Source organism: Phocoena phocoena, chromosome X (assembly GCF_963924675.1).
Source record: "Phocoena phocoena chromosome X, mPhoPho1.1, whole genome shotgun sequence".
NCBI classification, from domain to species: Eukaryota; Metazoa; Chordata; class Mammalia; order Artiodactyla; family Phocoenidae; genus Phocoena; species Phocoena phocoena.
Genome location: NC_089240.1, coordinates 109,848,124 through 109,871,668, shown reverse-complemented (window position 1 = coordinate 109,871,668; position 23,545 = coordinate 109,848,124). Strand labels below are relative to the sequence as shown.

Below are 23,545 nucleotides of genomic sequence, written 5' to 3'. Positions count from 1 at the left end.
GCCATAATCAGGCTATGTGACTTAGGACAAATTTTCTTAGCTTTTCTGTACCCTATTTTGTCTACCTGTACAAAAAGGGGAGTAAAGCTCAGTGGGGCTTAACCTTGTTTAGGTTGCTCCCTTCCAGGCTACCCTCCACACAAGGATTATCTTCCTAAAAAATAAAAGCTGGTTATATTATTCTCTATTTTAAACTTCCTTTGCCTGGCCCCTCCCTCCAGGATAAAAGCCAAACTCTTTCTTAGGATATATAGAGACCCTTCACAATTTGACCCTTTTGGCCACACTATTCTAATTTCCTTTCATTCTAGCTCATATTTCTTTTTTTTTAATTAACATTACTTTTCTGTTTTCAAATCACCTTATTTTTTAAAAATATTTATTTATTTATTTAGGCTGCACCAGGTCTTTTTTTTTATTTAATTAATCTATTTATTTATTTTTGGTTGCGTTGGGTCTTCGTTGCTGCGCACAGGCTTTCTCTAGTTACAGCGAGTGGGGCTACTCTTGGTTGTGGTGTGCAGGCTTCTCACTGTAGTGGTTTCTCTTGTTGCAGAGCACGGGCTCTAGGCGCGTGGACTTCAGTAGTTGTGGCGCATGGGCTCGGTAGTTGTGGTGCACAGGCTTAGTTGCTCCGCGGCATATGGGATCTTCCTGAACCAGGGCTCGAACCCATGTCCCCTGCATTGGCGGGCGGATTCTTAACCACTGCGCCACCAGGGAAGCCCTGCACCGGGTCTTAGTTGCAGCATGTGGGCTCTTAGTTGTGGCATATGGACTTCTTAGTTGTGGCATGCATGCGGGATCTAGTTCCCCGACCAGGGATCGAACCCAGACCCCCTGCATTGGGAGTGCGGAGCCTTAGCTACTGGACCACCAGGGAAGTCCCTAGCCCATATTTCTTTACAAGTGCTTCACAAAGTGTAATCTAAGGATCACCCTCTGTCAAGTGCCTATGACAAAAGCAAATGCTTTTGCCCCAAATAAGGTTAGGATCTCAGGTGACAGGGTGCAAGAATCTACATTTTCACAAGATCTCCAGGTGATTCTGCCTCAGGTGGTATTTGAAAACCATAACCCTTTATTTCAGCCATGCTGAAATTTCCCCCATTCCCCTGCCTGGAATGTCCTTCCCTGCCTTATCTACCTGGTAACATCTGCTTTTTAGCACAACTGTCACCTCCACTATGAAGCCTTTGGCCAATCCCCTAGGTAATTGTTTCCTCCTCTGTGCTTCTACAGCACTTAGTTCATCTCTCAGACAGTACTTAGTACCTACTGTACTGTACTTAGTACCTACTTACATGTCTGTTTCTCCTACTATAATGTGACCTTGAAATCAGAGACTATGTTTTAATTTATTTTTACATCCCCAGCATCTAAGACATAATAGATAACAATAAATGTTTGTTGAACAAATGAATGAATGGATAAAGATGAAGAACTAAAGTATTCATCTCACAAATATTTGAGTGCCTACAATGTGGTAGGCACTGTTCTGGTACAAGAAAGTAGCCAGAACTTTTTGCCTGTAAGACAATTAGAACCCTGCACACAGGGTTCTATTTTAAGCCTCTTTTTAAGCCTTTAAGCATTTTATCTGTGGAAACTTCCAAATGAGCCCCTTGTTTGTTTATGCATTCTTTAGGATAGAACCACTTGTCTGATGTTTACAAGTGGCCTTATGACAATGAATGGCAATGGGAAAGCACAATGTACTTAGTCCATTCCCATAAATGTGCTTTGGGAGTCCAGACTCAACTTCATAGTCACCTTCTCTTTATTGCTTTCTGGAGAATATAATATAAAGATTTGGCAAATGAGAAAACAGTAAATGAAGACAAAGCCAAAGTTATTCTGCCAATAAATACTTTAATGAGAACCGAGGTCTGTAACATAAATAGCAGTAACTGCCCTGGCCTATGCCTTCTGCTCTAGCCCAAGTCTGGGGCTAACAAACTACATTTAACCCACATTTGAAGAGAAGGTCATTTTGAGTGTCTATCAGTATCCATCTTCACAGAAGATACCAATCTGGGGCCAGAGTCTCAGTGTTAATACTCCCTCTCAGGGAAAAGTTCACATGGCAACACAAACACATGAGCAATTTTGAACCATCCTATCGTTCTTCCATCAGGAGGGCCTTGGGAGACCAATGATTCAGTAAACACTTACAACTTTGTCAAAATACATTAGAACACAGAAAAAGGGAAAAGAAGAGTAGAAAGGTTGGCAGGGCTTGACTCACATATATTCAGTCCTTAGATTTGAAGCCTCTTGAGCTGCTCATATGTAATAAAAAACTGAAGAGTAAGTCATGGAAGATCACTGGGATGATACTGAAAGTCAAACCCGGTTCTAAAATTGTGCATTGCATTCTCTTAAATTGAGGTACTTAGTCTGTGCTATTCTAAGTTGCATTTGCTTAAAAGTCTTTTTTAAAACAATATCTAGCAAATCAAGCATGTGTTGAGTGCCCACCAAGTGCCAATTTTGATTGCTGGCATTTAGCAATATAAACATATTAAAATTCTAACATATTTATATTCTTCAGGGGCAAACAGGCCATACATACACACACACACACACACACACACACACACACACACACACACACACACACACAAATATCCAAGAACATCAATGACATATAATTCAGTGCTAGAGTAACTGTTACAGACATTAGGCGATCAGAGGAATCCCAAGGAGGGAGGGAGATACTATCTCCATTAACCTATAGACTCCACAAGGGCAAGGATTACTTTTCAACCCTGAAGTGCTCACCACTGTACAAACACCACCACACACACTATCCAACTCATGGCTCTTCCCATAGGAGGCACTCAAACACAGCTAAAGGAAGGAGGGTCATCCATGAGGAAAGAGCCCTGCTTCGCTCTGGATTCTTTTGCTCTATGAGTGTTTTCTGTCTTATTATTTCCCCAGCTATTTTAGTCATACACTTAGGGGTAGGAAATATGGATTACCTCAGCATGGACCTTCCTGTGGACACCTCCTAGCAGGGTTTCCCAAAACTTCCTAGCCCCTTCCAGATTTGGCTGTGTTTGTTGTTGTTGTTTGTTTTAAAGAGGAAAAGAAACTTTGGCATTTCTTTTCTAATCCCTTTAGTTTGTATTAGACTCCAACTGAAAGCCATTTCTGTACTTAGTTCCACCCGCAGTGGTCACCATTAGAATGCTTGAGTAGATTCTCACTTGCCTAAAGGCTTCAATAATCAAATTTTCCTTCCTATAGCCTAGAATTACCTGGGAGCTTGAAGCACGTACTTCCATTCTCATGTTCCAAAAGGATACAATGATGTTCCAGGGTCCAAGTCGAAGCCAGTTTGGCCAAAATCCTTTATAGAGTGCAAAAAAGCCCTCATGTTTCCACATCTGACGGAAAGATATAATAAAAAAAATGAGTGAATTCTCCTTACACTTTACATCTGACAATTATTTTTATTTTAGTACTCATCTTCCATGCCCCTCCCCAACAACTTAGGATCCATGAATGGTCCTTTTTCTAAAGACATACATTTTGTGTTCTAAATCCACCCACCCACTCATTCAACAAATATTTACTAAGGACCTACAATATGCAAAGTACTCTTCTCCATGTTGGGATAATAGTAATAATAGTAAACAAGAGAGAAAGTGTCTGTGTTAGCCAGCCTCCAAGATGGCCCCCGATGAAAGCCAACTCCAGTTATTCACACCCTTGTGTAGTCCCTCCCACAACATATCAGGATTGGTCTGTGTCACCAATAGAGTATGGCAGTAGTGAATGTACGTCACTGCCAATGCTATGCTATAAAAGACGTTTTGTATATTATAAGGTTTTGCCTTGTTCTGTCTTTGATCGTTTACTCTGGAGGAAGCCAGCTGCCATGTCATGAAGAGAAGCCCATGTGGTGAGAGACTAAGCCCTCCAGCCAACAGCCAGAGAGGAACAAAGCCTTCCTGCTGACAACTACATGAGTGATCCTTGAAGCAGATGTCCCAGCCCCAGTCAAGCCTTCAGATGATTTCAACCCTAGCTGACATCTGAACTATTACCTCATGAGAGAGCCTAAGCTGAAATCATTCAGCTAAGCTGCCTCTGAATTCCTAACCCACAGAAACTGTGACATAATAAATGCACGTTGTATTAAGGCACTGAGTTTTGGAGTAATTTGTTACACAGCCACAGATAACATACATTCCCTGCCCTCATGGAGTGCATACTCTAGTGGAGCTGACAAACGAATACATAAATTGATATATATTATATTCACAAATAATAAGTACTAATAAGACAACTAAAGCAGAGTAGGGGAAGAGGAGTTGGGCAAGTCACTGTCCTTCTCTGAATCTGTTTCATCACTGTAAATTCTGTGTATGTAATGCCATGGATGACCTCATGTGAATGACCAGAGGATTAGACGAGGAATAGTGTAAAATGCTTTAAGTTTTCTGTTTTATACACTGTAGGTCCTACATACGCCAACTGAGTGGTTATTAGAATTAAATGACACAGAGATTGGTTCAAGATGGCAGAATAGAAGGACATGCGCTCACTCCCTCTTGCGAAAGCACCAGAATCACAACTAACTGCTGAACAATCATAGACAGGAGACACTGGAACTCACTAAAAAAGACACCCCAAAGACAAAGGAGAAGCCGCAATGAGATGGTAGGAGGGGTGCAATCACAATAAAATCAAATCCCATAACTGCTGGTTGGGTAACTCGCAAACTGGAGAACACTTATATCACATAAGTCCACCCATTGGAGTGAAGGTTCTGAGCTCCACGTCAGTTCCCAACCTGGGGATCCAGCAATGGGAGAAGGAATTCCTAGAGAATCAGACTTTGAAGCCTAGCGGGATTTGACTGCAGGACTTCGACAGGACTGGGGGAATCATAGAGACTCCACTCTTGGAGGGCACACACAAAGCAGTGTGCGCATCAGGGTCCAGGGGAAGGAGCAGTGACCCCATAGGAGACTGAACCAGACCTACCTGCTACTGTTGGAGGGTCTCCTGCAGAGGCGGGGAGTGGCTGTGGCTCACCGTGGGGACAAGGACACTGGCAGCAGAACTTCTGGGAAGCACTCCTTGGCGTGAGCCCTCCCAGAGTCCACCATTAGCCCAACCAAAGAGCCGGGTAGGCTCCAGTGCTGGGTCGACTCAGGTCAAACAACCAACAGGGAGAGAACCCAGCCCCACCCATCAGTAGACAAGTGGATTAAAGTTTTACTGAGCTCTGCCCACCAGAGGAACAGCCAGCTCTACCCACCACCAGTCCTTCCCATCAGGAAGCTTGCACAAGCCTCTTAGATAGCCTCATCCGCCAGAGGGAAGACAGCAGAAGCAAGAAGAACTACAATTCTGCAGCCTATGGAAGGAAAACCACATTCACAGAAAGATAGACAAAATGAAAAGGCAGAGGACTTTGTACCAGATGAAGGAATAAGACAAAACCCCAGAAAAACAACTAAAAGAAGTGGAGATAGGCAACCTTCCAGAAAAAGAATTCAGAATGATAGTGAAGATGATCCAGGACCTCGGAAAAAGAATGGAGGCAAAGATCGAGAAGATGCAAGAAATGTTTAACAAACACCTAGAAGAATTAAAGAACAAACACCTAGAAGAATTAAAGAACAAACAAAGAGAGATGAACAATACAATAACTGAAATGAAAAATACACTAGAAGGAATCAATAGCAGAATAACTGAGGCAGAAGAATGGATAAGTGACCTAGAAGACAGAAATGATGGAATTCACTGCTGTGGACCAGAATAAAGAAAAAGAATGAAAAGAAATGAAGACAGCCTAAGAGACCTCTGAGACAACATTAAACACAACAACATTTGCATTATAGGGGTCCCAGAAGGAGAAGAGAGAGAGAAAGGATCCGAGAAAATACTTGAAGAGATTATAGTCAAAAAATTCCCTAACATGGGAAAGGAAATAGCCACTCAAGTCCAGGAAGCGCAGAGAGTCCCAGGCAGGGTAAACCCAAGGAGAAACATGCCGAGACACATAATAATCAAATTGACAAAAATTAAAGACAAACAAAACTTACTGAAAGCAACAAGGGAAAAATGACAAATAACATACAAGGGAACTCCCATAAGGTTAACAGCTGATTTCTCAGCAGAAGCTCTACAAGCCAGAAGGGAGTGGCATGGTGTATTTAAAGTGATGAAAGGGAAGAAACTATAATGAAGATTACTCTACCTGACAAGGATCTCATTCAGATTTGATGGAGAAATCAAAGGCTTTACAGACAAGCAAAAGCTAAGAGATTCAGCATCACCAAACCAGCTCTACAACAAAAGCGAAAGGAACTTCTCTAAGTGGGAAACACAATAGAAGAAAAGGAACTACAAAAAAGAACCCATATAGCACAGGGAGATTAGCTCGGTGCTTTGTGAGCACCTAGAGGGGTGGGATAGTGAGGGTGGGAGGGAGACGCAAGAGGGAGGAGATACGGGGATATATGTATATGTATAGCTAATTCATTTTGTTACAAAGCAAACTAACACCATTGTAAAGCAATTTTACTCCAATAAAGATGTTAAAAAAAAGAAACCAATAACAATTAAGAAAATGGTAATAGGAACATACATATCGATAATTACCTTAAACGTGAATGGATTAAATTCTCCAACCTAAAGACACAGGCTAGCTGAATGGATACAAAAACAAGACCCATATATATACTGTCTACAAGAGACCCACTTCAGACCTAGGGACAAATACAGACTGAAAGTGAGTGGATGGAAAAAGATATTCCATGCAAATGGAAATCAAAAGAAAGCTGGAGTAGCAATACTCATATCAGATAAAATAGACTTTAAAATAAAGAATGTTACAAGAGACAAGGAAGGACACTACATAATGATCAACGGATCAATCCAAGAAGAAGATATAACAATTATAAATATCTATGCACCCAACATAGGAGCACTGCAATACACAAGGCAACTGCTAACAGCTATAAAAGAGGAAATCAACAGTAACACAATCATAGTGGGGGACTTTAACACCTCACTTACACCAATGGACAGATCATCCAGACAGAAAATTAATAAGGAAACACAAGCTTTAAATGACACAACATACCAGATAAATTTAATTGATATTTACAGGACATTCCATCCAAAAACAGCAGATTACACTCTCTTCTCAACTGCACATGGAACATTCTGAAGGATAGATCACATCCTGGGTCACAAATCAAGCCTTGGTAAATTTAAGAAAATAGAAATCATATCAAGCATCTTTTCCGACCACAAAGCTATGAGATTAGAAATCAATTACAGGGGAAAAAATGTAAAAAACACAAACACATGGAGGCTAAACAATATGCTACTAAATAACCAAGAGATCACTGAAGAAATCAAAGAGGAAATTAAAAAATACCTAGAAACAAATGACAAGGATAACACGATGACCCAAAACTTACAGGATGCAGCAAAAGCAGTTCTAACAGGGAAGTTTATAGCAATACAATCCTACCTCAGGAAACAAGAAAAATCTCAAATAAACAACCTAAACTTACACCTAAAGCAATTAGAGACAGAAGAACAAAAAACCCCTTAAGTTAGCAGAAGGAAAGAAATCATAAAGATCAGACCAGAAATAAATTAAAAAGAAATGAAGGAAACAATAGTAAAGATCAATAAAACTAAAAGCTGGTTATTTGAGATGCTAAACAAAATTGATAAACCTTTAGCCAGACTCATCAAGAAAAAGGGAGAGGACTCAAATCAGTAGAATTAGAAATGAAAAAGGAGAAGTTACAACAGACACCGCAGAAATACAAAGCATCATAAGAGACTACTACAAGCAACTCTATGCCAATAAAATGGACAACCTGGAAGAAATGGACAAATTCTTAGAAAGATATCACCTTCCAAGACTGAACCAGGAAGAAACAGAAAATATGAACAGACCAATCACAAGTAATGAAATTGAAACTGATTGAAAATCAACCAACAAAGAAAAGTCCAGGACCCGATGGCTTCACAGGCGAATTCTATCAAACATTTAGAGAAGAGCTAACACCCATCCTTCTCAAACTCTTCCAAAAAATTTCAGGAACACTCCCAAACTCATCCTATGAGGCCACCATCACCCTGATACCAAAACTAGACAAAAATGCTACAAAAAAAAAGAAAGTTATAGGCCAATATCACTCATGAATACAGATGCAAATATCCTCAACAAAATACTAGCAAACAGAATCCACAGCACATTAAAAGGATCATACACCATGATCAAGTGGGATTTATCCCAGGGATGCAAGGATTCTTCAATATATGGAAATCAATCAATGTGATACACCATATTAACAAACTGAAAAATAAAAACCATATGTTCATCTCAATAGATGCAGAAAAAGCTTCTAACAAAATTCAACACCCATTTTTGATAAAAACTCTCCAGAAAGTAGGCATAGAGGGAAACTACCTCAACGTAATAAAGGCCATATATGACAAACCCACAGCAAAGATCATTCTCAATGGTGAAAAACTGAAAGCATTTCCTCTAAGATCAGGAAAAAGACGGGGATGTACACTCTCGCCACTATTATTCAACACAGTTTTGGACATCCTAGCCACGGCAATCAGAAGAAAAAATAAAAGGAATACAGATTGGAAAAGAAGAAGTAAAACTGTCACTGCTTGCAGATGACATGATACTATACATACAGACTCCTAAAGATGCCACTAGAAAACTACTAGAGCTAATCAATGAATCTGGTAAAGTTGCAGGATACAAAATGAATGCACAGAAATCTCTTGCATTCCTAGGCACTAATGAAAAATCTGAAAGAGAAATTAAGGAAACATTCCCATTTACCACTGCAACAAAAATTATAAAATACCTAGGAATAAACCTACCTAAGGAGACAAAAACCTCTATGCAGAAAACTATAAGACACTGGTGAAAGAAATTAAAGATGATACCAACAGATGGAGAGATATACCATGTTCTTGGATTGGAAGTATCAATATTGTGAAAATGACTATACTACCCAAAGCAATCTACAGATTCAATGCAATCCCTATCAAATTACCAATGGCATTTTTTACAGAACTACAACAAAAAATCTTAAAACTTGTATGGAGACACAAAAGACCCCCAATAGCCAAAGCAGTCTTGAGGGAAAAACATGGAGCTGGAGGAATCAGACTCCCTGACTTTAGACTATACTACAAAGCTAGAGTAATCAAGACAATATGGTACCAGCACAAAAACAGAAAGACAGATCAATGGAACAGGATAGAAACCCCAGAGATAAACCCATGCACCTATGGTCAACTAATCTATGACAAAGGACGCAAGGATATACAGTGGAGAAAAGACAGTTTCTTCAATAAGTGGTGCCGGGAAAACTGGACAGCTATATGCAAGAGAAGGAAATTAGAACACTCCCTAACACCATACACAAAAATAAACTCAAAATGGATTAAAGAGCTAAATGTAAGACCGGACACTATAAAACTCTTAGAGGAAAACATAGGAAGAACACTCTTTGACATAAATCACAGCAAGATCGGTTTTGATCCACCTCCTAGAGTAATGGAAATAAAAACAAAAATAAACAAATGGGACCTAATGAAACTTCAAAGCTTTTGCACAGCAAAGGAAACTACAAACAAGATGAAAAGACAACCCTCAGAATGGGAGAAAATATTTGCAAACAAATCAACAGACAAAGCCTTAATCTCCAAAATATATAAACAGCTCATGCAGCTCAATATTAAAACAACAAACAACCCAATCCAAAAATGGGCAGAAGACCTAAACAGACATTTTTCCAAAGAAGACATACAGATCTCCAAGAAGCACATGAAAAGCTGCTAACATCACTAATTATTAGAGAAATGCAAATCAAAACTACAATGAGGTATCACCTCACACCATTTAGAATGGGCATCATCAGAAAATCTACCAACAACAAATGCTGGAGAGGGTGTGGACAAAAGGAAACCTCCGGGCTTCCCTGGTGGCACAGTGGTTGAGAGTCCGCCTGCCAATGCAGGGGACACGGGTTCGTGCCCCGGTCCAGGAAGATCCCACATGCCACGGAGCAGCTGGGCCCATGAGCCATGGCCGCTGAGCCTTCGCGTCCAGAGCCTGTGCTCTGCAACGGGAGAGGCCACAACAGTGAGAGGCCCACGTACCGCAAACAAAAAAAAAGGAAACCCCCTTGCACTGTTGGTGGGAATGTAAATTGATACAGCCACTATGGAGAACAGTATGGTGGTTCCTTTAAAATCTAAAACTAGAACTACCATATGACCCAGCAATCCCACTCCTGGGCATATACACAGAGAAAACCATAATTCAAAAAGACACATGCACCCCAGTGTTCATTGCAGCACTATTTACAATAGCCAGGTCATAGAAGCAACCTAAATGCCCATCAACAGATGAATGGATAAAGAAGATGTGGTACATATATACAATGGAATATTACTCAGCCATAAAAAGGAACGAAATTGGTAGAGACGTGGATGGATCTAGAGACGGTCATACAGAGTCAAGTAAGTCAGAAAGAGAAAAACAAATATCATATATTAACGCATATATGTGGAATCTAGAGAAATGGTACAGATGAACCGGTTTGCAGGGCAGAAATTGAGACACAGATGTAGAGAACAAACGTATGGACACCAAGCGGGGAAAGTGGCGGGGGGTGGTGGGGGTGGTGTGATGAATTGGGCGATTGGGATTGACATGTATACACTGATGTGTATAAAATTGATGATTAATAAGAACCTGCTGTATAAAAAAATAAATTTCAAAAACAAAAGAATTAAATGACAAATAATGCATACCAAAGGTCATAAATTGATGATGTGTATTGAATTCCACCAACAGAAACAGTTCCTGTTTAATGCATAACTATCTATTAAGTAACTGCTCTGTGTTTGGCATTGTATTCTATATTGAAAAAATTGTTATTTTGCCTTCCCACTGGTGAAGTGAAACCTACCACTATACTAAAAAATGAATATATTTGGATAAGGCAACAATATGAGAATGCAGACTTCTAAATATCCCTTACCCCAAGCTATAGATTAAGAACACTCAATATGATTATCCTTATTAATCATTTTTAAAGCAAATAGTAACATAATAAGGGCACTATTTATGGAAACATGGTGGTAATATGCTTGCCCCAATGGATCATCAGCAAATGTTATAGGTCTCAGACCAAAATTGATGTTGGAAAATTGTGAAAATCAACCAAAATAAATCCTGGATACAGATAACCTAGAATCATAGACTGCTAAGATAAGGCACCTGAGAGATACAACCCAACCCCATCACCTCTCACCTAGAACTGGTCTACAATCTCCACCGAGAAGCCAAAGCAATCTTGTTTTTTTTTTTTTTTGTGGTACACGGGCCTCTTACTGTTGCGGCCTCTCTCATTGCGGAGCACAGGCTCCAGACGCGCAGGCTCAGCGGCCATGGCTCATGGGCCCAGCCACTCCGCGGCATGTGGGATCCTCCCGGACCGGGGCACGAACCCGTGTCTCCTGCATCGGCAGGCGGACTCTCAACCACTGCGCCACCAGGGAAGCCCCAAAGCAATCTTTTAAAATTATAAATCGGATAGTCACTTTCCTGGTGATTTCCTGGTGGATTTCATTCTAACTGCAAATTTTCTTTAATGACCTACATGATTTAGCCCCTGTCTCTCTCTCCAGTGTCATTTCCTACTACTTTTTCCTTCATTGATCACATGCAGCCATACCAGCCTTGTTTTTAACCCTTGAACATGTCCAACTCATTCCCAACTCAGGGCCGTTGTACCCACTCCCTCTTTCTGAAATGCTTTTCCCTCAGATCTTCTGGTGGCCACCTTCTTCTCATCATTCAGACCCCTGCTCAAATGTCACCTCCTCACAGCCTTTCCCTGGCCATCCTAGCTGAAGTAGTTCCCCACCACTATCACCAAGTCACTATCTCATTATGCTGTGTTAGTTTCTTCATAGTATTTACTTCCATCTGAAGTTATACCGTTTACTGGACTTCCCTGGTGGTCCAGTGGTTACGACTCCGCACTCCCAATGTAGGGGGCACGGATTTTATCCCTGGTTGGGGAACTAAGATTCCGCATGCTGCACAGCGTGACCAAAAAAAGATTTGGAATAATGAAATTACACTGTTTATTATCTGTGTGTTTATTGTCTGTCTCCCTCAACTAGAATGTAATGTCCAGAAAAGCAGGAACCATGTTGGTCTTCTTCACCATCCTATCCCACCACGTAACACTGTCTGGCACAGTAAAGTCTCCACTAAATATCTGAATAAATATTTGTGGAGTAAATGAACACACAAACTTTTACACACACACATACACACACAGCCTCTAACACTCTCATGAGCCATATGAATCCTTGTAGAGCTCCAAAACAGGGACTAACGTCTTCCAAACATTAGAACTGGGATGCACACTTTTTGGCTTGAGGCAGTTGAGTGAAAACAAGCAAGAACTTCTGTAGATACACAGAGACAAGAGGCTACTTCATGAAGTTATACATTTATTCAACGAATAATTTGCTGTGGATAAAGTGATAAACAAGATGCATATGGCCCTGCCTTCACGGAACTTAGAGTCTACTGGGCAGACAGCCATTAAAAGCAATTACAATTGACTCTTGAACAATGCAGGTGTTTAGGGGCACCGACCCTCCATGCAGTCAAAAGTCCTCATATAACTTATTTTCAGCCCCCTACATCCACAGAGTCAACCAACCACAGGTTGTGCAGTACCAAAGTATTTACTCTTGAAAAAAATCTGCATATAAATGGACCCATGCAGGGCTTCCCTGGTGGTGCAGTGGTTGAGAGTCCGCCTGCCGATGCAGTGGACACGGGTTTGTGCCCCGGTCCGGGAGGATCCCACATGCCACGGAGCGGCTGGGCCCGTGAGCCATGGCCACTGAGCCTGCGCATCCGGAGCCTGTGCTCCACAACGGGAGAGGCCACAACAGTGAGAGGCCCGCATACCGCAAAAAAATAAAAATAAAAAAAAAATAAATGGACCCATGCAGTTCAAACTCATGTTGCTCAAGGGTCAACTATACAATAAAATGTAACAAATGTGATACAGCCATACCACAGAACATCACCCAACCATAAAAAGGAACAAAGTACAGGCATACCTCATTTTATTGCACTTCACTTTACTACACTTTGCAGAGAGTGGATTTTTAACAAATTGAAGGTTTGTGGCAACCCTGCATGGAGCAAGTCTATCAGCACCATTTTTCCAACAGCACTTGCTCATTTTGTATCTCTCTGTCACTTTTGGTAATTCTCGTCATATTTCAAACTTTTTCATTATGTTATATTTGTTATGGTGATCTGTAATCTTTGATGTTACTATTGCAAAGAAATGACTCACTGAAGGCTCAGATGATGGTTAACATTTTTTAGCAAATCAAGGTATGTACATTGTTTTTTTTAAGACAATACCATTGCACACTTCATAGACTACTGTATAGCGTAAACATAATTTTTACATGTACTGGGAACCCAAAAAGTTCATGTGACTCGCTTTATTGTGACATTTGCTTTATTGCGGTGGTCTGGAAGCATACCTCTGAGGTATGCCTGTACTGATACATGCTACAGCATGGATGAACCTTGAAACATTATGATAAGTGAAATGAGCCAGTCAAAAAGCTCACATAGGGCTTCCCTGGTGGCGCAGTGGTTGAGAGTCCACCTGCCAATGCAGGGGACACAGATTCATGCTCCGGTCCGGGGGGATGCCGCATACTGCGAAGCGGCTGGGCCTGTGAGCCATGGCCGCTAAGCCTGCGCGTCTGGAGCCTGTGCTCCGCAACGGGAGAGGCCACAACAGTGAGAGGCCCATGTAACGCAAAAAAAAAAAAAAAAAAGCTCACATATTGTATGGTTCCATTTATATAAGATATCCAGAACAGGCAAATCCACAGAGATAAAAGTACATTAGTAGTTTCTTAGGGCTGGGAAGATAGGGAGGTAATAGCTAAAGGGCACAGGGTTTCTTTTTGAGGTCATGAAAGTGTTCTAAAATTGACTGTGGTGATGATGGTTGCACATATCCGTGAATATACCAAAAGCCTATTCACTCTGAATAGGTGAATTTTATGAATTCTATGAAGTTAAAAAAACATCAAAAAAGATGTTTTTTTAATTCAAAAAGAGTCATGTACCAAAATGTTCACTGCAGCTCTATTTACAATAGCCAGGGCATGGAAACAAACCTAAGTGCCCATCATCGGATGAATGGATAAAGAAGATGTGGCACATATATACAATGGAATATTACTCAGCCATAAAAAGAAATGAAATTGAGCTATTTGTAATGAGGTGGATAGACCTAGAGTCTATCATACAGAGTGAAGTAAGTCAGAAAGAGAAAGACAAATACCGTATGCTAACACATATATATGGAATTTAAGAAAAAAAATGTCATGAAGAACCTAGAGGTAAGACAGGAATAAAGACACAGACCTACTAGAGAACGGGCTTGAGGATATGGGGAGGGGGAAGGGTGAGCTGTGACAAAGCGAGAGAGAGGCATGGACATATATACACTACCAAACGTAAGGTAGATAGCTAGTGGGAAGCAGCCGCATAGCACAGGGAGATCAGCTCGGTGCTTTGTGACCGCCTGGAGGGGTGGGATAGGGAGGGTGGGAGGGAGGGAGACGCAAGAGGGAAGAGATATGGGAACATATGTTTATCTATAACTGATTCACTTTGTTATAAAGCAGAAACTAACACACCATTGTAAAGCAATTATACCCCAATAAAGATGTTAAAAAAATGTTTTTTAAAATATATTAAATGCTATGACAGAGCAAATATATAAAACTACTTACACATACACAGTTTAATGGTCAGGGAAGGCCTTTATGAAAAAATAATGCAATCTGAAGAATGAGTAGAAGCTAACCGTCTAACAAAGTATATGGCATGGGTGAAAACTTGGGAATGAAAGAAAAGTCTAGTACTAGAACTTGTTCAGTATGTCTGGAATACAGAATAAAGGTAGCAAAGATAAGGCTGTAGAGGTAAAAAGGGGTCAAGTCATATGGACCTTGCATCAAAGAGAAGCCATTCAAGGGTTTTAATATAGAGGTAACAGGATGAGATTTGCAGCTGCTCATTTCTACATCAGAGATGAATGCATAATTCCATTCACCAAAGTGTTATGGCACTCTTATAGATAAAATAAAAAAGTATGATGACAATAAAGAGCAAAGTTGTTTTAAAGAATTTTAATAGCAAGTAAGTGAATGAGTGAGTAAATATAAGTACTTAAAGGTTACTGTCAACATGAAAATATGTTTCTGACAATATCATACAGTACAGTGGTTACAAGTATAAATTCTGGAATCAAACAAACCCTGATTTAAATCTCAGATCTGCCACTTATTAGGTGTATAATCTTGGGTAAATACTTAGCTACTCTGAACCTGAGTTCTCTCCTATATAAAATGGCAAAGATATTATCCACTCTATAGGGTTGCTGAGAGTTAAAGGATATACTCTAGTGTGTGGTACATAATAAGCATTCAATAAATGCTATTACTATATTACTATACCCTCTATCTCCTCTTAGCCAACCTTGAAAGAGTATTTTATACTTGTCTACTCATCCTCACTTCCTATGTGTTTATCTGTCTCTTCCTATTAGAATTAAAATGTCATGAAGGCCAGGGCTTATTTGTTCACCAACCTAGAACAGTACCTAGCACAGAAGGCACAAACATTTTTGTAATGAATGAATGAATGATTAAACACACTCTTCAATGCACAGCAATCTGACTTTTACAAACACCAATCCAGCAAACCTCCTCTAGAAAATATTAAATCCAGCAGACACTTTGCAGCCCTTATACTGGATCTCTCTATTCCATTTAGCATTAAATAACTGCTCATACCTTCTTGAAGCTCATTACTCCCTTGGCTTCTGTGACACTACTCGCTTGTAAGTTTCCTCGTATCTTCTGAACTGTTATCTTTTTTTCTTCTCTCTTTTTTTTTTTTTGGCCGCACCACATGGCTTGTGGGATTTTAGTTCCCCAACAGTGGACTGAACCCGCACCCTCAGCAGTGAAAGCACAGAGTCCTAACCACTAGACCGCCAGGGAATTCCCTGAAGTGTTACCTTTTGGTGTCTCTCCTGGGTTCCTCGTCTGCCAAGCCCTTAAAGTTGGTATTTCCCCAGAGTTCTTTCCTTGGCCCCACTTCTCTCTATACCAGTGACTGTCAAGTGGAAGGGTGAGCATGTCAGAAATAGAAAGGGGGTCTTTTGCCAAACTCTACTCCCCAGGGTATGAGAATCACTGCTTCTGTGAATCACTGTTAATGAATGGAAGGAGTTTTATAATACTCCAGTGTGCTAGGAAAGCAAAAAAGCTGTGAACTCCTCTACCTGCTCTCCTTGGCCTCCCCCTCCAGTTATGTAACACCTGTACACTACTGCTTCCCCAGGTTCTTATCTACACCCCTGAACTCTCCCCCAAGTTAAGACTAAGATATCCAAATATATTTACTGGGTGTTCCTCAAAATATCCAAAACTGTGATGTCTCCCACAAAACCTGCTCCTCTTCCTGTAATGCCTCTGTCAATGAATGTCACTACATGGTCACCAAGGCCAAAAACTGGGAAGTTATCTTTGACATCTTCTTTCTCCCACACCTCTCCACATCAAGTCAACAAAATCCTGTTGACTTTATCAACTAAATTATTCTCAACTCTATCCTCACTATTCATGCTCAAGTTCAGGCTCTCATCATCTCTTGCTCAGACTACTATAAGAGCCTTCTAATCAGTTTCCCTTCTCTAGGTCAGTGGTTCTCAAAGTGTGGTCCCAGACTAGCAGCATCAGTACTGCCTGGGAACTGGTTAGAAATGCAAATTCCCAGGTTCTTCTCCAAACTTATTGAATCAGAATCTGGTGATGAGGCCCAGCCACCTGCATATTAACAAGCCTTCCAGGCAGTTCAGATGCATGTTAAAGTTTTAAGAACCACTGTTCCAGGCTTATCCCCTTAGATTAATGGTTTTCAACCTTGGGCGAACACTGCAATCACCTGAGGAGTTTTCAAAATACTGATAACCTGGCTCCCACCCCAGGCGTTCTGAGGTCATTGGTTTAAGGTGGGTGCAGAAGCTGTGAATGTTCCCCAGGTGATTGCAGTGTGCATCTAAGATTGAGAACAACTGTCTCCACAAAGCCAGCTTGATCTATTTAAAATGTAAATCTGACCTGATTAAAATCTTTCAATAGCTCCTCATCAAGTAAAAGAATAAGTCCAAGCATCTCAGCATAGCATTCAATATCCTTTATAACCTAACTAACCCTCACCCACCAACATGAGGAAGGCACCACGGTGTGAAGAATGTTGGGTTGAAGCCAATGGTCTAAGTTGAAATCCCAGCTCTCCCACTTACTAGCTGTGAAACCTTGGGCAGGTTAGCACTTAATCTCTTAGCACTTCAGTATGCTGTAATGGTGAGAATTAAATGAATGAATACATGTAAGTCTCATTAGGACAGTCCCCGATACACAGTAAAGCACTGAACAGATGTGAGTTACTATTATTTTAGATGCCTCCATCTACAGGAAACCTATCCCAAATTTCCAAATTGGACTAAAATTTCCTCCCATAGACCCCTGAGTTTACCACTTGACAAGATGTGTTGATTATCTGTTTGTATACATGTGGTACACTGTAATTTCTCTGTACGTACTAAAATGGTGCCTGATTGATAATAGTTGTTAACTAAACTGAGAAACCATATGACAATATCATATTTTAGCTCCAAATTTGTTTTTTGCAGAAGTATTATCATGAATGATTATATAATATATAATACATGTATGATATTCAGCTTCCTACAAACATAACATAGCAGAAACTTTCAAAGCCAAACCGTGAACAATAGTACAATGCTGAACAGAAACCAAGTACCAGATTTTCTATTATAGCATCTCTGCCTTGTTTGAAATGGGCAAATGTGGGATAATGTTAAGTCCTTTCTATCAGTAATTCTACATGGTGCTATTGATAAAAGTATCCTGCAGTCTTAAGCATTCAAACTGGAATAATAATATTAAGGACCACTGTGCATCAGCAGATTGCCAAGGGGACAGCTTTCCTACCTAGGAATTACTCTGAGAGGCTACTAAAAATAGACATAATGATTCTTCCACCTTCAGAATGAAATGCAGCAACTAAGAATAAAGACTGCAAGAAGGTCTGAGACATCAAAGAAAATTAAAAATACAATCCAAGTTCACAGTGTGCGTACCTTTAAAATACCATCCAAAGTGCCCTTGTAGAGGTCCACATGTCCCACAATTGCCCTCTGGTTCATCATGCGAGTTCGAACCACATCAACTGGATTGGAAGCCAGAGCCCCAGCCAAGCCGCACGTAAAGCTGGAACTAAAGATAAAAACTTTAAGAAGACAGACTGCCCCACTTCCACCTCTGCCCGCTTAAACTGAAATTAGTCCAAATATAAATGTACAATGAGTCAGACTCATCAAATAAAACCTGGCACTTGCCCTTTCATTACAATCTAAAAAGAAAGGAAATATTTACTAATCTTTACATTATTCAGAAGTTGTCCCCTTCACTTTTCAATCCAAAATTCAGATAGCCTTTTTTTTTAAGGGGACAGTTTATATAAGTCTAGCAAGTTCCCTAAGCAGGAAGTATTATGCATCATCTATTAGTTATGTAAATTTTTCAAACCACAGCATCATACGCCAAATGCATTTGAGTAGTAAAATATCATAAAAGTTTCAAGATGAAGAAAACGTAGGATGAAATTAGCAACAGTCTTCAGCCCAAAACTGTGGTTTTGTTTCACAGGCCCTATAAAATTTCACCCTTTTATTCCGTTTCTCATTGAGAAAATTTGCTTTCTGATCCAAAATTAACCAAAGCAAATAACAGATGAGTTTATTAGATACAGAGGCTGTGTATGAACAAATGCAAATCCTACAGACCTCTGATAGGCTACTGTATTAGACACTGCCCCCAAGTACCAAAGTGCCCATAGCATCTGGAATCTCTGTACCTGTATCAGAAGGCTTGAAGTTCTGGTGATGAGAGAGAAAAAGGTATTTAGACCATATGTACCCATTATCAATTCTACCTGAGGACTTCAGTGAAAGATGCTTTTTGTGCTTAAAGTACTGAATATATGGAATGAGTACAACCTAGCATACTTACACAAAATGAGTTAAGATTGTGTCTCCCACCACCCCTGACAATATTAAGTGCTTCTTCGTAATGTCATAGACTGGTAGCTCTACTCCCACAACGATGGCAGCCCGCTGAGCAGTTGGGACAACACCCTACAAAATATAAGTGACATGAGACACCAAGGAAATACACTGGTAGTGACATAAGTCTAAAAGTGAACAAAGTAAGTCAGGAATTAAAAAATAACAGAAAAAATCCAAGTCTGAAGTATAGGGGTTATTACTCCTTCAAATCAATAGCTAATACTGGAACATTTATAAATTTCCAACTCACCTACTGTACTAAAAAATAAAACCATTGATATGACACCCAAAGCACAAGCAACGAAAGAAAAAATAGATAAATGGGACTTTATCACAATTAAACATTTTTGTGATTCAAAGGATACCATCAAGAAAGTGAAAAGATGACCCACACAACGGGAGAAAATATTTGCAAATCATATATCTGGACTAGTATATATCATATATTATACATGGACTAGTATCCAAAATAAAGAACTCTTACAACTCAACAATAAAAAGACAAACAACCCAATTAAAAAATGGGCAAAAGATCTAAATAGACATTTCCCCAAAGAAGATAAACACTTATACACTGCTGGTGGGAATACAATATATGGCAGCCACTGTGATAAACACTTTGGCAATTCCTCAAAAGTTAAACATAGAATTACTACATGACCTAGCAATTTCACATCTAGATACATACCCAAGAAAATTATAAACATATGTTTATCCAAAAACTTGTACATGAATGTTCATAACAGCATTATTCATAATAGCCAAAAAGTACAAACCACCCAAATGCTTATTAATTGATGAAGGGATAAACAAAATGTGGTATATACATACAATGGAATTATTATTCAGCCATAAAAAGAAATGAAGTACTGATAAATGCTAAAACATAGATGAAACTTAAAAACAGTACGTTAAACTAAAGAAGCTAGTCATAAATGCCACATATTGTATAATTCCATTTACATGAAATGCCAGAATTGGTAAATCTATAGAGACAGAAACTAGATTAGTGGTTGTCTAGGTTTGGGAAGGTTGGAGGTCATGGGAAGTGACCATTAATGGATATGGGGTTTCTTTTTGTGGTGATAAAAATGTTCTAAACTTAGACAGTGGTGATGGTTGCACAAGTCTGTGGATATCCAAAAAACATTAAATTGTACACTTTAAGATGGCAAATTTTTATGGTATATGAATTATCTCGATAAAGATGTTATTAAAAATAAAACCCGGAAGCAAAAGTCAGTAGGGAGAAAAGAGCTTTCAAGTTTATTTCACAGAATTTAGGATGTGCAGAAAGGACACACTAGGATGACAGCAAAGGTATGATGCAGCCAGGGAGAAGGCCAAGGCAAAGGAGTACCTCCTTATGAGTCCTCCTGTGATAACACTACCAGCTTTTCACTCACTAGTACAGTATTCCTATCACAGCTCACATTACAACATAGGGCTGCCAGAGCATTAAAAGTCCTGTTTTTGAAGAATATGAATGATATGAGAAAATGCCTACAACGCTGAAGAAGGTAAGACATAAAATTACTTATAGTATTATTCTAACTTTGGGGGAAAAGGTATACAAACACATGCCAAATTTTTGTAAAAATTTTCACAAGGAATGTTTTACTTTTACAATTGTGTTTAAATTTAAATATCATTTAAAAAACTGAAAATAATATACCATGGGGGACAACTGCTTTCTGTGATACCTGTTATAATTAAAGAGTTCAATCATCTCTAAATTCCCAAACTCCATTTATAAAGTGGAAGTGATGTAGCTGTGCTGTCATCAGGAGATGTTTGATTCTGCTGATCAGGCTGGCTGGCCCAGCAGTACCTTCCTCTCTGATCCTTCCACCTGCTCAACTCTGTTAGAAGATGGCCTCAGAAGACTAATTTGGTGAACCGTAAGGCCCCACGGGCTGAATTCAGGTCACAGACATGTTTTGTGTGGCCTACACAGTGTTTCTTGAAAGGCTGAATTAGCTGTCAACATAAAACAAAAACAAAACCACAGGAATGGATATTTCACACAGGAATGCAAATTTCCAGCTTCTCTTGAAAGCCCAGAAAATTTGGCCACACTGGATTCACGTGGTGTACGACAGCAATGAACAGGGCAAGTGCTCTCCAGTTCACTACTCTACTGTCTGTCCAACTCTGACCTAAGTGCCAGTTACTCTTTATTACTGTACTCCTGTTGTTATTTCTTACAATGGAGTTTGGAAGAAAGTGAAGTGTTTCCAGTGAAAGTGAAATGTTTCCAGTACCTATGTTACAATCAAAGCAGGAAAACAAAATACAGACATGTGTTTGAAGAAAAATGTAAACATATTTCCTTGTTGAAATGAAAAAAAGATTCCCATATTTTAATATGTAAATAATACATGTCTGTGTCAAAAGAATACATAACACAATATACTTCACTTCTCCTTACATGCCTGGATGAAGTAAGTAGCCTGGATCATAAAAGTAGCTATGTCCAGTTCCTCAAAAAATTAAACATAGAGTTACCATACAATCCAGCAATCCTACTTTTGGGTATATACACAAAAGAATTGACATCAGTCTTGAAGAGGTATCTGCACATCCATGTTCACAGCAGCATTATTCACAAGAGTCAAGATACAGAAACAAACTAAATGTCCATTAATGTATGAATGGATTAACAAAATGTAGTATACGCATATAATGGAATGTTATTCAGCCTTAAAAAGGAAATTCTGACACATGTGACAACATGAATGAACCTTGAGGACATTATGCTAAGTAAGGACATTATGCTAAGAAATAAGCCAGTAATAAAAAGACAAACTGTATGATTCCACTTATATGAGGTACCCAGAACCATCAAATTCATAGAGAGATAATAAAAGGCTGGTGGCCAGGGGCTAAGGGAAGAGGAAACACGGAGTTGTTGTTTAATGGGTACAGAGTTCCAGTTTTGCAGGATGAAAAGAATTCTGGAGACTGATTGTACAAAAATGTGATATTTTATATGTATTTTAACACAATTAAAAGATTATTTTTAATTAAAAACAAAGTAGCTATGTTCCCCTGACAAAATCTCCAATTATTGTTCTGCCTTTGTCTTTTCCTTAGCCTTAGTTTGTGAAAAAAGTTCTAGTTAGTTCCATTTTCTGGTTTTAAATTAGACTAATCAAGAAAGTGTACCTTGGAACTTCCCTGGCAGTCCAGTGGTTAAGACGCCACACTTCCACTGCAGGGGCGCGGGTTCGATCCCTGGTCAGGGAACTAAGATCCCGCATGCCGTGCAGTGTGGCAAAAGAAAGAAAGAAAGGAAGGAAGGAAGGAAGAGGAAAAGAAAGTGTACCTCCAAGTGCTTTTTATCAAAAAGCAAACGTCAAGGATCATTAACGGATGCTAAGATCATTTGGTGAAAGGTCATTAAGTAATAGGATATATGCACGTTGTTAGAATATTACCCTACAAATTACTTGCTAATTGCAAAGGGGGAAAAAAAACGTATCTTTTACTATGATAAGACCTTGTAGGGATCATCTTAACAAGTAAACGAACTTGGCATCACCAATTTTGGGACAAACTAACATTTTGTGTCTCTTGCTGTGATGCATATGAAATAGTGTCATCTATGAAGTTCTCTTACCAGAAATGTTTAACATGCATCTAATCAAGCCAACAGATCTAACTTCTAGCTTACAGGAAATACAGGGGAAATGCAAGGAAACATTTTATATAAGAAAACTGACCTGACCTCATCAATAAAGGAAATTTGAATATGGACTAGGTATTAGATATTAGGGACTTATTTTCTTAGGTGTGACAATGGTATTGTTATTATGTAGGAGAATGTCCTTATTCTTAGGAGATGCATAATGAAGTACTTAGGGGAGTAAAACGATGTCTGCAACTTCCTTTCAAATAGTTTAGGAAAAAAAGGAAAGAGAGAGACTCATTAGATATTTAAACAAAAAAAAAGAGTGTGCACGTGTGTGTGTGTGTGTGTGTGTGTGTGTGTGTGTGTGTGGGTATGTGTGTGCATGTGTGTATATACATAAGTAGATAAAGCAAATAGGGCCAAACTTTGAGTCATTTAATCCAGCTATGTAGGTGTTCATTGTTCTGTTTTTCCAACTTGTCTGTATGTTTGAAAATTTTTATAGTAAGTAGTTAGGGAACATTATAAAGAAATAATAAAAGCAAAGCTCTCTCTTTTAAGAGTCTATTAATGGATTTCCCATTCTACTCTC

At 39.4% G+C, this 23,545-nt stretch overlaps 1 protein-coding gene across 2 annotated transcripts in view; it reads right to left on the bottom strand.

Moving 5' to 3' along the window:
- Positions 1-1,855: 1,855 nt before the first annotated feature.
- Positions 1,856-23,545, bottom strand: part of SLC25A14 (solute carrier family 25 member 14) — a 36,757-nt gene continuing 15,067 nt past the window's right edge. For both annotated transcript variants that reach the window (XM_065900539.1, XM_065900538.1), the window contains exons 8-11: positions 19,264-19,388; positions 18,333-18,468; positions 3,315-3,395; positions 1,856-2,303 (exon numbers count right to left, since the gene is read on the bottom strand). In XM_065900539.1, coding sequence (XP_065756611.1) covers positions 2,262-2,303; positions 3,315-3,395; positions 18,333-18,468; positions 19,264-19,388 — 384 coding nt within the window. In that variant the 3' untranslated portion in view covers positions 1,856-2,261. The remainder of the gene's footprint in view (positions 2,304-3,314; positions 3,396-18,332; positions 18,469-19,263; positions 19,389-23,545) is intronic.